The sequence below is a fragment of the Glandiceps talaboti genome, chromosome 1 (assembly GCF_964340395.1).
Source record: "Glandiceps talaboti chromosome 1, keGlaTala1.1, whole genome shotgun sequence".
In the NCBI taxonomy this organism is placed as follows: domain Eukaryota; kingdom Metazoa; phylum Hemichordata; class Enteropneusta; family Spengelidae; genus Glandiceps; species Glandiceps talaboti.
This window is the reverse complement of record NC_135549.1, coordinates 20,715,131-20,730,630: the sequence shown is the minus strand read 5'-3', so window position 1 is coordinate 20,730,630 and position 15,500 is coordinate 20,715,131. Positions and strand designations below refer to the sequence as shown.

Genomic DNA, 15,500 nt, shown 5'->3' with positions numbered 1-15,500 from the left:
ATTCTTAGTCTTTAATTTTCACTTAATTTGAAATTGAATTGTTTTGAGTTTATGAACAGGAGTAGATCGATTTTATCCATAAGTAGTACAGTAACAGGTTCAAATCACGATCGACGTTGAGGGCGCTGATTTTTGGGTGCAGACCCAAATCAATTCGATTTGATTCCTCATGTACATACGTACAGCAACAAAAAAATGTATACCCACAGGTAATACAATCCCGGGGTGTTTATATTACGAGTACGTTATTGTGCCTGACAAAACGTTTTCAAAAAATATTCCAGTTGCAACTTTAATATAATGTTTCAGCCAGACTGTGAAATACAACTGTAAAGTAAGATTTCTGTCGAGCAAGACCGTCGCTCTGTCTCAGATTGGTTTCATTTGTATATATCCTGCCGGCTCAGAGCCTGAAACTTTCCATGATGGCAAAGTTTATACTGCTATTACTAGGGTTAACATATCTTTAAAAAGAAGAAGGCTTGTGCATAGCAAATATCTCCGTGGGCACAGAAGACCCGAAACAACAGTCTATCATGATACGTACGTGCTTTGATATCAAATTGTACACATATATGTGTGCTATTCGTTGTTTTATAGACAAATATTGAACAGTTTGACCTGTAACATGAAAAGTTAATGCGGTCACAGTTTCACTTACGAGACGTGTTATCTATATATATATCAAGAGGAAACATCTGTCTACAGTGATTTAATCTAACAATGATTTGGCATCACCCCTAGTGACTTATAAACTGTTGATCAAAATCAGCAATGATGTCATCCTATGGAAAGAAGTGTATATTGGTCGTCAGAAGTTGGAAGTCTGGAATGTCTAATCTCGGCCTTTGTAGTCATCAACTATTGGGAATCTTTTCATAAATATTTTGAAAACATTTCTACAAAGTTTTTAACTATGATAATTTACTTAAAACACGAGTTTATTTATCCTGTCACCTGGAAGGATAGCTAGTAACCGTGCTCTGAAGGAAGTCTGTAAGGTACGCTGTCACTCAAACATCGGTCAACCCCTTTCATAAAATAGAGCAGGCCGGTGAGGGCAGCGAAGCGACACGACGTATCTTACAGTCTAAGACGGAATAAAAATTTAATGCAAAACATGACACAATCAAGATTTGGCCGTATCACTTTATTGTTTACATACAATTTTCCCCAATTCAAATTATGAACGAATTATATCATACATATATTCAAATATTCACCCACGGCCACTGGCCATAGTGTATAAGGTCGGTATATTTTTACCAGGTGCTGAGTGTGCCTTTCTCAAGTTACAAGAAATCCCACATTGGGTGCAACAGTGCTGTGTATGGGAAAATCTTCAAATGTATCGTTGCTCATACTATTTTTATCTGCCAAGTATGATGGTGCTTTGTGCGTGAAGTTAGGTAGTCATTTACATTTGAAGGAGACAAATGACCTACTTATCCCAAGGAAATATTATGGATATATCACAATTTTCGCAATTTTTTTTTTTCTTGAATATATAAAAAAAAACTTTAGGTCAGCGTGAAAAAACTAGGTGGGGTTGGGTAACCGGAACCTAACAATTTATTTTAAGCCTAATCGAGTGGTAAAACGGATATTTGTGTATTGAAATCATACACACTGATTAATAGACCATAGTGGCAATGTTCTATCGGTTATTACCATATCCGGGGACGTACAAACAGTCACGACATTATTAACATACATTAGCATAACAATACCAGTCGCATGATCTATTGCTAGAGGGCGTAAGTTTCCAATCCCTCTGTTCATACGTCCCTGGTTAGAACAAGTACAACAGTGTCATATTTAAGAGGTCAGCATTGCGATCAAATGTTCACGTAGCTGAGGAGTTTGTGGAGCTAGCAAGCAGTTAACGTCTATTCTGCGTTGTACTGTGTATGATTCCATTTCTGCTTATTTAATTTGTTAAGTTATAAATTCAGAGGATTAAAAATATACCCCACGGTTAGTGCTAGCAATTCTCTTCGTACAAACACACCCTCAGCTTTAACAGTAAAAGTATTGAGTTTTTTATCAATCAAAAAGGGCCCCCTGAGAGACCGTAGTTATGTCCCCCAATAAAGAAAATTGCCTCCTAGTAGACTGTAAATGTGTCTCCGATAAATAGTACTGCGTGACTTGGAAGACTCGTCTCAAGATTATCTGGTGAGAATTCTGAGATGTGAAAGGCTGTACTTTTTTTAATCCCAGTCCTCATCGTCATCAAAATCGTCTTCGTCAGATCCACCGTCATCCTCATCTATTGTTCAAATAATAGAGAAAAAGAATAACCATGTGGTCAAAGATTATTCTAAAGTCCAATACATTACAGCTAAAATGATGTTGGTCTGATGTTTCACTCATGTAACATGACATTTTTTTACACACACTCAGACAACTTCTAATGCAAAAGAGCAGTAATTATTACGTAGGATCCCGCTGTGTTTCTTGTGTCTCTATCTGTTATTGTTAGTCTAGGGTTTGAACATGTCTACCTTTGTGTCAGAAAACGTAATGTCATATCAGTGAAACACCACACCAACATCATTTTAGCTGTAGCTACTATCTACCTAATTAAGATCTTTACTAGTGCTAGCTATGGACATATGTTGCACGGTTCAAACAGGTCATCATTCATCGGCTGGCCCGGGATAGAAAGTTCTGCGTTGTTAGAAACCACTTTTGAAGACTGCCACCATGCGATGAAATGACACAAAATATATCATACCACATTTAAACAATTAATTCAATATTGTAAAGTGGTATACATAGTTTTAGAAACTAACCTTAATACTCGACTCGTTGTAATATCGATCATTCATTAGTTATCGATATTAATTTTTAATCATCATTTGTATAAAAGAAAAGTCATTCCAATCACATCACAGAGAACTTACGTCGTTTTATTCATGGCAAACAAACTTAATCAATAAAGTAAAAATTGAACACACTTTTTTAGTACAGAAGTCTTTCTTTCAAGTAACATGCATTAATTTGTTATACATGTATATTGAAATAATTATTTTAAACTGACCTGAGGAATGGCCTTGTATTGCCATATTACGTGAGGCTAGAACTCTAGCGAGTGCTCCAGCCATGCCTTCTTGCATCGACGCTGGTGCCTGTGGTTTTGAGTCATGTTCCACCTGTTAACGAATAACAATGTATATGGTAAGTACTATAACACTTGATTTATTCATATATAGACTTTTTGTGAATGCCGTCACGTGCAACTTTTCAAGAACAATTTGACACCGATCGCTTTAATTCAGAAATAGTTTCTAGTTTGGACGAACCTAATGTCATAGTAAAGCTTTAATAGAAATTTCAAACATTCTTGGCCCGGACGCGTCAATACTAGCAAGTATAAATTTTACCATGTACTTTTAGAAGAAAGTATATATAAAAATTATGTGTAAATCGTAAAATGAAAGATACATATAAAAGAAACGAAAAATTAATTTTTTTGAATTGTTTTACTGAATGTTTGAATAATTAGCTCATAAATCACCGATACCAAAGTTTCAACTGACTAACAATTGGTTAATTTTATTTAAAGGTAAAGTATAGCTATGTCACGCCGGGGCAAGGGCGAGCAGAAAGTCATTATACCTGTGTCGGTTTCAAACGGATATTCTCGAACTTTTATGTGATACAATCATGCTATCGTTCAATATCTCACATCACACGACAGATAACGAGAAATGACCTCATCACTGGACTTTTTATTTGTTAATTATCGAAACAAACAAATGAACTATAAAAAGGAAAAATATATTTCTAAGCTGATTTTTACCGTTTTCAGATTCCTTCCTTGTCTAATCTGATTCAGTAGGTCTCCCCTAGCATCTGTCGGCGCTGCTGTAGTTTGTTCACTTGAATCAACGTGCTTCAGAGCGGCGCCTAGATGAATCTGTGCTAACAGTCCACTACGTGATTGAGAAGGCCCATCCACATCTGCAAACCCTGGTGCTGGAGGCGGAGGTGGAATTCCTCCCATTGGTGGGGGTGGGGGACCTGGTGGTGGTGGTGGGGGTGGAGGTGCCCCAACAGAAGGTGGTGGTGGAGGTGGCGGCGGTGGTGGCGGGGCTGATGTTTGCTGAAGTTGCCCTGCACTGGGGGAACGATGATATGGTGACATACTTGGTGGAGGGGGAGGGGGCTGTGATGATCGACGAGATGGAGGTGGAGGGCCTTGTAAAGAGTTATTTCCCATCCTGGATGGTGGAGGTGGAGGAAGTCCCCCTCTCCCTGGGGGTGGAGGAGGTGGTGCATAGTCATTACCACGAGAGGGTGGCGGTGGCGGCGGCACTCCACCTCTTGAAGGGGTTGGTGGGAGGGGTACGCCCTCTTTAGAAGGTAAAGGCGTCGGTGGTAGTGGTGCATCTGTTAAAAGAAACAGACAATATGATGTCATCGTAATATTCACATACCATTCCAACCAACATTCAACAACAAACAAACAAACACACACACAAACAAACAAACAAACGAATGAATGAATAAATAAATAAATAAATAAATAAATGAATACAAAACCATACAAACAAAAACACATCACACACGCACACACATACATACATACATACATACATACATACATACATACATACATACACACACACATACATACATACATACATACATACATACATATACATACATACAGACAGACAGACAGACAGACAGACACACACACACACACACACACACACACACACACACACACAAACATGTATGTATGTATGTATGTATGTATGCATACAATAATGTCATGGTAAGTTTGACGACTGGATAACTTAGCATCGTGAATAACTTCTTCTTTCTACGTTCGATTCTGTGATTGTCAGCGGGGAACTTTAAAGGAATTGTTATCAGTGTAACCATAAAGGATTAGGCAATTTTGTTCTGGACCAACTTTTCTTCTGTACGTCTGCCATATACTACTGTTTTTCACTCTCAAACCTTAATCCTAATCTAAACTGATCGAGTCCTGTATTCTATGACTGGATTACTTAGAGTGGCGTACAAGTAAAAACCTTCTTATCATCAAATTATTCTCTTTCCATTTTAAGAATTCTGATCACACTGCAATGAAAATTAATAAAACTTGATTTTTATCCATATTCAGTGTAGTTTAATTTGGACAGACATTACAGTTCAAGTATATCTCGTTGTAAGACAAAATGCCGTCACCAAAATTGAAATGTCATATATGGACGTTGGTGGCGCTTCTTTCGCCAAAATACTCGACATTCAACTTACGTCGACTCTTCTGTCTCTTGTCAGCTTGGTCACGCTTTATAGCCTCCAAACCACCTTGCTGTTCAATGAAATCGTGTATGACTTTTGATGTCTCTTTGTCTTGTAGCTCATTGACTGACACTCCAACTTGATCAAATAAATCTTGCAAATCAGAGTCAATATTATCTAACTGTATTGAAAGACAAAAAAAATATATATATTAGTTCCACGATTGGTAGATAGTGAGGAACAATATGCAAATTACACAATTGCTTAAAGATGTCAATATGCAAATTAGGTAATTAACTGATGAAAGTAAATTCTTACCCAACCTTCAAGACTTTATATGCAGATTAGGTAATTAGCTAATATTTTATATTAAACAGTTGTCAAACCATTCATCGAATTCTAACTTCATGTGTGATTTCACACCCATTTCAAAATAAACTAGCTGCTAGTGGTTCAACAAAAATCTTACCAACACTATTACTGTTTATCGTCTGGCTCAACAAAAATCTTACCACCATACTCGGACAATTCTGCTTATTTTAAAAGCGACTACAGGCCAAAAGCGTTGTTGGAGCTAGGGCTTGCAAGAGCTGTGCACCAGCTGGTACAGTGGGTGTCATCCTCGGCTTTTGTTCGGCAACCTTTTCGAGCGCACACCCGAAGTCTTAACACTAGACGAGGTAGAATGCACCTCGGGTAATTGTCAGATTCTATGTATGACTTCATATTCATCATTATTAGTATTTTTTACAATTTACTTACGTCAAAACCTTTCTCGGGATCCCAGCCCGCATGACCAACATGTCTACGAAGTAATTCAAACAGAAATCATTATTTTTGAACATAAATTATCTTTCGAGCATGAATGTTATTGCGGAATGATTTGATTTATCTTTTCGTTGAAATTAAATATTCATCACTTTCTCCAAATGCATATAATTATGTATTATCCTTGAACAAAAATGGTACAATTAAAATCACGAAACATGAAATAAAACGTCGTCTGGTTCAAGGAAAATCTTACCAACACTGATATCGGCTGGCTCAATATTTGATCGTCTGGAAAAATGTTACCACCAGTGCTACACGTTATCGACTGGCTTAACAAATCTCTTACCAACAGAGATATTTATTGAGCAAGGCGACAAAAACAACCCCTCCCACACCCAATGCTCTCGTGATATTACTAGATCATAGAGAACTTCGACAGTGAGTCCGTCAGACCGAATCTCACTACTCCGGTGTTCACGGTCGTAGTTCTAGATCTCTATCTAGCAACTTCACGAGCGCCGGCCTGTGTACACACCGATGGGTAATCTTACTCATCAGAAAATTGAAACGTCGTTTTTTTGGATCCTATACCTATAATCTTAGAAAGTTCCTGTATCAATGATTTCTTATCGAAAGATTATGCAAGGAGGTAATAAACTTAGGAAGAAGCAAATTATGTCTGAATTATATCTACATCCTTTACCCGCCAAATTTCAATCTCCAAGTTGTTGTTGTTGTTGTTGTTGTTGTTTAAATGATGTATTCTTGGAAGTTGTGAAAAAAAACGGATAGGATAGGCATATATTTCAATGAAACCTTTTTCGCTCCAAAAAAGAAAAACAATACACAATTCCAGTGTTATTTTTTATACTAACATAAAATCACTTGGTAATCCAATATCTCTTTTTGTCAGTTTCTTTCCTTTGTCCTTCTTCTTCTTGCCTTTGTCCTTGTCTTTGTTTTTCTTTAAGGTGTTTGTTACTTCTGGTGTCGGTATTGTTACATTGTCTGAAAAAAAGTTGGACATATTTACTTTCGTCACGTTTTATCTAGTATCAAAAGGTGTGTATTATACCCCCTGCATACCCACAAACACATACAGACAGACAGACAGACAGACAGACAGACAGACAGAGATACGCGCGCACACACACACACGCACACAAACAGAGACAGACAGACAGACAGACAGACAGACAGACAGACAGACAGACACCAACACCCCTTCCCATGACACACATCTCTAACCTTGAACAAGTAACTTTTGAATCTATTTTACTATCAATAGACAATTAAGGCGTATAAAAAATAGATTGGTTCCGGTTACCCAACCCCACCTAATTTTTCACTGCCGATCCTAAACATATTTTTTAATGTATTCGAGGAAAAAAGAATAAAATCGCGAAAATTGTGAAGTTGTGAAATAGCATGAATAGTGGATGCAGAAACTGACGTCAACATAAAAAGACAGCTGTAATGGTTGTATATCTGATGGGAAGAAACCAATAACACAGAGACCATATAGAAAACAACGGAAAACACAATTACGTAACCTGAACAAGAGATTCACACATGAAAAAAAAATCTACCTATTCTAAAACTGAACGTGATCGGAGCCACACAGTTTTTGTTTTTAGGCCTCATGTACCACGTGCACGTAAAATGTACTGGACTCACTCAGTGCTTCACATTTTGAGATAGCCAACACAATACATTGGTAAAGTTGTCGTCAGTCACGATAAAGAACGAAATCAAGTCAAGACAAGACAGCTAAGCTAAAAGTGCCAGTATGCATCGTGGTAAACCACGCCCTCTTTTACGGCATCGTCCAAGACGCACCGCCAAGACTGGTTTTAGCAATGTCGCGGAAGAAATAACTGCTCTGCAGCTGGTTTGCGAGAATGACTAGTATGTAACACGTCTAGTATAGCTCGTGATGTTACTTGTGTGTCATCATCAAATAATCTGTATTTTTGTATACTTACGCATTGGGCTCGATGGTGTTGGTGTTGGTGTTGGTGTTGGTGTTGGTGTTGGTACCACAGGAACAGTGTTTACCTGTTGACCTGCTGCTCCCTGGCGTTTCTTCTCTGGAAAACAGCACATAACATAAATTAGCATTCGATCCATGCAACGCTTACATTAGAATATACTAGTATAACGATTTTATTAAAAAAATTATCGAGGTTTAATAGAACTCATCTCTTCCCAACGAACTTAACTGAACACACAAAGAAACAACCTCTTATGTTATCAATAGCATATATTCGATAGTAGTCTGTAAGGTACGCCGTGACGCGTGCGCCCTCACAGATCGGTCAACCGATCGAGGCGGAGGCAGGTGAGGTGGGAGTGACACGACGTATCTTACAGTCTTTATTGATAGGATACAGATTCGTAGACAAAGTATCGTTGTAGAACTCGTACAGTAAAAAAAGCTTACAAAGATATTTCTCCAAATAAATACGAAGCCTACAAATTACGTACACTCTGTGATAATGTGTTAAGTAACTTACGATTCCTCCTTTGATCTTTCTCTTTAATTTTCCTGTGTATTACTTCCCTGAAACTACGTGCTTCTTCTTCGTTGGCAAAGTTTAGAGCTGCTTGGCAATCCTAGATAGTTGTAAAAAAAACAGGCTCTGTAAGATTTTAGTTGGTTTAGATCTCAGGGATACAGCAACATTAATTGATGCCCAGTACTAGTGCTCTGTATGCGATTTAATTGATAGTTGACTTATCGAACAAAAAAGGCTAACTCGTTTCCTTGTCATTCTCGTCAATATATATATATATATATATATATATATATATATATATATATATATATATATATATATATATATATATATATATATATATATATATATATATATATATATATATATATATATATATATATATATATATAAGTTTCATATGACAGCAATGATGAGTCTCCATACTTGCGTCTTGTACTGGTATCTCCACTTTAACCGGACAACGATTTTATATAGTAATTCACATTCGCAAACAAATTTCTAGTTCCCCTGACATTCATGTACATATAAAGAGGCCATAAAACTGGGTTTTTTTGTCAATTCATGGAATGTAATACAAGTCTCTGTACTTCCAACATACTGTGCCAAGTGTTATTAATCCAACTCAGCTGTTTACTTTCCCTGTTTGTAACATGTTCGATACGTCCACGGTCTGATGTCAGCAGTTGTACAAAGTTTAGCTTTGTTCCCACGCTTTGTTTTTTTTGTGTGTGTGTTAATTTTGTTCCCGTCAAGTGCAACCGTTTACTAACTGTCTCTTGACATAATTGTCTTAGATCTATGGCCAATACTCAGAATTAGTATACTTACGTCAATGGCAAATGTATGAAAAAAAGACCTGGGACAATTGTACTTGAACTGGTTGTATAATTCCTGTTCCCATATTTTTTCCTTGTGCTGTCAATGAATAATAATGATAACGTTTCATTGTCTATTCTTTACTATACTTACACGAAAAGATTGATCATTGGGAGGTAGCTTAACAAGAGCGCCGACAACGAGGTATTGTCTACTTATGCTATGTAAACTGAAAGATCGGCCGTTGTCGGCGCTGTTCTCATCCCTTTTCACAAAGGGGCGGGATGAAAAGGACGCGCCCAGCGATGTACTAGTATATACAGTTTACATGCAGTAACGCTATTGATACATGTATTACTATCGAGGAAAACTTATTCAGTTGAATACTTAAAGTGACCAATGACATCAAAATTGAAAATAAAATGACATATATCTCCCATCGAATCTGTTCATAGTTGTCTGACTACAATACTGTCAAAAGTACATGTAATAATTTTTTTTTAAAAAGGGGAAAAGAGAGAGAAATGTGAGAGTGTTTTTCACTTGGTATCGCACCGTGCCTTTACAACAATTTACGGATTGAAAGCATTCCTGCTCAAGACAGGATGGAACTGCTATTAGATCTACTTCTAGAAATTGGCATACAACGGTCATCGTAGTACCGTACAAACTTGCTGATTGGAAAACACACATTGAATAATTTACCAATCGTCGTGAACAGCTTTCAATAACGACATAAATAACAGCAAAAAATAAACGATTATTAATATTTCTACTTTAAAAACCTACTTTGACGTCATATACTCTGATGTAATACGATCTGTTTGGATTGTCTTTGACAAAACACGCCACACCGCAAAGCATCTTGGTCCATGTTCTGGGTGACTGGGGTAGGGCATGGTACAATTGTATTATCGCCGTCGCAAGTGTCTGGAAAAAAAACACGAACACATACCAAATAACATTTACAGAAAATAAATGTTCCGGCTGCAGAAAATGAGGACTAAAAGTACCAGTTGGCATAAAATACATGCCGAGTTGGAAACATTATAATTTATTATATACGTATATTAATAAAATAATTATCCAGGCCTCAACTAGGCTGTGGTACGGTCAACTTCCGTCTGTTAAATACATTACCATTGGAATAATAGGTAAATACCTACACGTCTAACATCTCCAGGAAGAAATTAACGTCATCGCTATTAACTTAGGGACCGGTCAGTTTCTCCAGCCTGGGGGGGGGGGGGCGGTGGATTCTTAAATCGGGCCGACAAAAAGTCACTGACCCCCCTATCTGTAAACCCAAAACAGGCTGACCCCCCTATCACTTAATTCTAAAACATGATGACCCCCCCCCCCCCCATATATGATATTCGCATGAGTGACAGGTATTTTTTGATCATGACTCAGTGTGGACTGCTTGACTGTCTTACATCTACTTTATAAGATCCCAGGTTAGCACTATCATAATTATAATTATTGACTACACAGGGTAAATATATTTGAAAAGGAGTTTAATAGCATCGTGACAGTGAAAGGTAGGGGGAAAGCTTGAGAAGGGAATATGTACAGCTGTCATGGGGGGTCCTAGGGGGTCTCCCCCTAGAAGCCCAGGAGGTTTTTAACTCTGAAAAGTCCATTTTGAGACTATTCAGACATTTTTAGAAAATCATTTCCAAGCTTTACAAGACAGCACCAACATGTAAAAAGCAACTACATAAGGTTGAAATATTTTTGAAATATAGTTTGATAGGATCTTGACAGTAAAAGGTAGGGGGGAGATCTTGAGACTGGGATGTGTACACCTCATGGGGGGGGGGTCTCCCTCTAGAAGCCCTGAAGGATTTTTACTCTTATAGCCAATATTTACGCTATTTAGACCCTTCAAGCATTAACTTAATCCATGCTTTACAAGACAGCAAGTATCAGAAACTATTCTTTATACACTTACACTAAGGGTTGAAATTATATCATCATTATATACATGTAGTAAAGGTCAGCACATCTAATGGTAGTATCATTCAGTGGTAGGGGAGATTTGGAGATTAAGGCAATTTTAGACTATCTTGGCAAACATTTCACATCTTGAAAAGACAATATCATCTCAAATTAGAATAGGGTGAAAATATTTAAGAAAAGTTTAATACCATTATGACAGTAAAAAGGTTGTTGGTGCATCTGATTGTTGGTTGAATGCATGAGTGACCTCTGGGGGTGAGGAAGTCCTTGGGGTTTTCCCCCTGGCAGATATGGAGTTTTTCGCATGAGATACTAAGGCAATGTTTAGGTTATTCATAACCTTTGAGGTAATATTTCCAAGCTTCGAAAAGCTAACCTAAATGTACGTTTTAAATGAGTTTCCTATATCACATAAAATAGACATGTAACATTAGTATAGGGGCATTAATATATGTATAATAAAGTCACCGGTATGTTAGAGAACTTTAGGTGGTCATACCTAGTGTATAATAGAAACTGGAATCTGATGAAGTGTGGTGATTTGTAGTGTCAATAGCATGACGAGTAGAACAATTTAGATTAACTTCATTTATAAACTATCTATGAAAATTGCCATTACGAAACCTTCAAGTCACAAGTTCACTTTTGCTCCAAACTGCAATATAAGTGAAGCATTGATTGTGAAACAGCCAAGCATTTACATGACATGTTCTGTAACTAGTGTGATAGCTAGGTAATAAATGTATATGTATATGTATAGTTATGTTTGAACTAATAAGTAATATTAAAGAATTCATGTAAGAAACAGGGACAAGAACAAATATTGACATGTACCACATTTCAGACAAGGCTATATGCCATTGTAGAAAGGATTTTTTTCTTCCATCACAATTTAAAACACAATGACCCCCCCCCCTATCCACAATTTTCAAAACAGCATGACCCTCCCCCCTACTGCCAATTTCAAAAACAGGGTGACCCCCCCTACCAATCCACCGCCCCCCCCCGGCCGAAGAAACTGACCGGTCCCTTAGCCTTCTTTTAAACTATACAGCGTCTCTGAACTTTACGTCGTACTGGCACTGATAGTGATTGACTGATTGATTTACTGACTGACTGACTGACTGACTGACTGGTTGGTTGGTTGGTTGGTTGGTTGGTTGGTTGGTTGGTTGGTTGGTCTTGATTGATTGATTGATTGAGGAGTGAGTGAGTGAGTGAGTGAGTGAGTGAGTGAGTGAGTGAGTGAGTGAGTGAGTGAGTGAGTTGTTGTTGTTGTTGTTGTTGTTGTTGTTGTTTCTTTATTCCTCCTCAATGAGAAGAGTTACAACTCAGTTCACAAATATACAAAAACAAAATAATAAATAAATAAGTATAGAGTGCATGACTTCATTAGTCAGTTAAACGATAAACTTAATTTAAGGATTTTATCTTGAATATTACCTATTTGTTCGGTTGCTGAAATTTATACTTACTATCTTCTAAAGAATTGACAGTGAGTGAGTGAGTGAGTGAGTGGGTGGGTGGGTGGGTGGGTGGGTGGGTGGGTGGGTGGGTGGGTGGGTGGGTGAGTGAGTGAGTGAGTGAGTGAGTGAGTGAGTGAGTGAGTGAGTGAGTGAGTGAGTGAGTGAGTGAGTGAGTGAGTGAGTGAGTGAGTGAGTGAGTGAGTGAGTGATTCACAACGATAGGGGTGGATTCTGGCGTATGTCTAGTACAGCTAGGACTAATGTTGTTGTTACTTTAGATGTTGGCAATGCCACACCCATGGATGTGGAGTGCTCAGATAGTTAGGGGGTTCAGGCCGATTACGAACAAACCTACTCTTTTTTCTGCCGCCCTAAAAAGTGATATACTGTAGTATGAAATATAGTATATCGTGAAAATGGCGGGAAAATCACCGTGATAATTACAGTACATCCCCAGGTGTCATGAGGGGAGGGGGTTCCAACAAACAAACAAACAAACAAACAAACAAACAAACAAAATAACAAAATAACAAAATAACAAGTGGAAAAAAACACCTAAAATTTTAAACCCGTGTAAAGTGCTCTTACAAAATGTTCTTTACAGAACCAGGAAATAGGCATATATTACTTGAATTTCCAAAAAAAATATCAGTTCCTGTTTCTCATCGCTTCGAGTTTTTGTTACTACGATCTGATATTTCATGGCTATTAATTCCATCGAACATCTAAATGACAAGTGCTGACATCGATAAACACGGATACTATCTCAAAATGAAAAATTCCCTCAAAAGAAAAACAAAATTTGAAGTCCTACAATATAAAATGCATTGTAAATATTCAATGTACTTTGATGACACTGTGATCACGACCGGGTGTGAATTTCCGCTATGATTGCTCGACATTACTATAAATATAAAGCTTAGAATAAAAAAAACTCGACCTTTCAACTTTCATGTCGCATGTCAATCAAGGTATTGAAAGGGTACTTTCCTGCTTTCGGATTTTGACGTGACTTTCTTATTATTAAACCGTTACGGGTTTTGCCGGTTTGTACTTCCTTTTGCATCAGTACTAGTGTTATATTATCAGTTCAGTATCACCCGGATTAATTTTCGTTTGTGTTACTACAATGTTTTCGGTTTCCAAATGTATACCACGTCTCCAGTGACCCCTACATACGATGTTCACACTTTCAAACACATAGGCTTATTCTTGCACGTACACTGTGGCAATGTTATACATTGTTTTCGTTTTGTGTTTGCAAATCGACCAAGTTGATTTTATACTCTGACACATGACGACAAACAATTCCTGTTGAACAATAATTACCGAGTCCGAGATCTCATTTTACCTAGTCCGAGATCTCAGTCTGAGATCTCGGCATGACGTTCTTTTAATAGTTATTTTTGTGTCCTTTACAAATCATCATGCGCTGCATTGTGTGACCTTTCACCTCTGTGACCTCACTAACACAAAAGACTGTTGTTGTCACACAAGTACGTAGTTTGAGCTATAGTGATTTGACAGGTTCACACAGGTCGTACATAATAGTCACAGGCTAGAAGCGGCAACAAGCTCCGAAAATGTAGACTTTAGCTGACAATTGCCAGTGTTTACCAGTATAACGGAGTAGCTACAACAAATACATATTTAAAAAATCACAACCAAAAGTTGTGAGACCAAAATTTATATAAATTTCATTTATGACATTTTGTCAATGACTCGTACAAATCATAAATCAATGCTAAAAATAGTCCAGTGTCACGTCTTCTGTTTCGTACTTGGTACTTTGAGTGTTATGGTGCTAACACATTTTTTGACTCGTAGGTGCATACCTGACTGAAACTAGTCACACTCACAGCAAAATACATAGACGTCTCAGTGTGTCGGTAGTCTGAGAAACTAGATACGACTGAGCTTGCATTGTTGGCCGGTATGCATAGCTTACAAGTAACCATAACACCGAGTTCGTGCGTAAAACAACAAACCCTAGTCACAGCTAGTCACAGAAATAGTACATAACTACAAACCATCACATTTTAGTTGAGCGACACTCTACGTTACAGTGTATTTACATTATACATTCTATAAAAGTCAGTGCAGTGTACACTTTCCGAGTCACCAATCGACCGTCTGCATTTCAAATACACTACACTGTAAAAGTGATCAAACCATACGTACCACATTTCCCTTGCCCAGAATATTAAAAAGTTGTTCATTTTCTTGTAGTGTCAACAGACACGATTCCACATTCTTCGAAGTCTTTTTTCGTTGCTGGACGTTCGACATTTTCAAAATGTTGTGTAGACCTGGTCGGATTTTTTACTTCCTCATAGTCATAGTCTTCTTTTGCATACACACACAGGTCACTGCGCAGCGCTCCCCGGGTTGGTTCTGAATGGAGTAGTGACGTTAAAAGTGTCTGAACAATTGATTGCACACAAAACCTGTACTAAGTATTAAACACTTGAATAGTATGCCTCAAGTGAAATTTAGTACACATTCTTACAGGATGATGAATGGGCCATTATTGCTCGTGACCTCAACCTAGACAAAACGTTTTTATGTACGTAGTGTCATTACCCATGCATTTGGGCGAGGTGTAAACTGAACATATGTACGTACGCCGACGCTTGTATATAAAATTCGGAAGTGTTGAAAAAAATACGCTTTTAATATACTGGCAAATACACGAGGG

The 15,500-nt window shown here is 37.7% G+C and overlaps 1 protein-coding gene across 1 annotated transcript; it reads right to left on the bottom strand.

The window, feature by feature from the left end:
• Window positions 1–15,183, bottom strand: LOC144452261 (actin nucleation-promoting factor WAS-like). Its single transcript, XM_078143362.1, has 11 exons — window positions 14,984–15,183; window positions 10,164–10,304; window positions 9,387–9,473; window positions 8,553–8,652; window positions 8,022–8,126; window positions 6,912–7,044; window positions 6,028–6,070; window positions 5,278–5,446; window positions 3,809–4,398; window positions 3,047–3,158; window positions 1–2,272 (listed from the first exon to the last, which is right to left on the bottom strand). The coding sequence occupies exons 1-11, from the start codon at window positions 15,089–15,091 to the stop codon at window positions 2,214–2,216; spliced, it is 1,647 nt and encodes a 548-aa protein (XP_077999488.1). The 5' UTR covers window positions 15,092–15,183; the 3' UTR covers window positions 1–2,213.
• Window positions 15,184–15,500: the final 317 nt, after the last annotated feature.

Excerpts from the sequence above, each read along its gene's own strand:
- LOC144452261 (XM_078143362.1), bottom strand. The coding sequence starts at position 15,091 with ATGTCGAACGTCCAGCAACGAAAAAAGACTTCGAAGAATGTGGAATCG. Across the intron at positions 8,127-8,552 it reads GAAAGATCAAAGGAGGAATC|AGAAGAAACGCCAGGGAGCA; the intron begins GTAAGTTACTTA and ends GCTGTTTTCCAG. Across the intron at positions 2,273-3,046 it reads AATACAAGGCCATTCCTCAG|ATGAGGATGACGGTGGATCT; the intron begins GTCAGTTTAAAA and ends TTTGAACAATAG.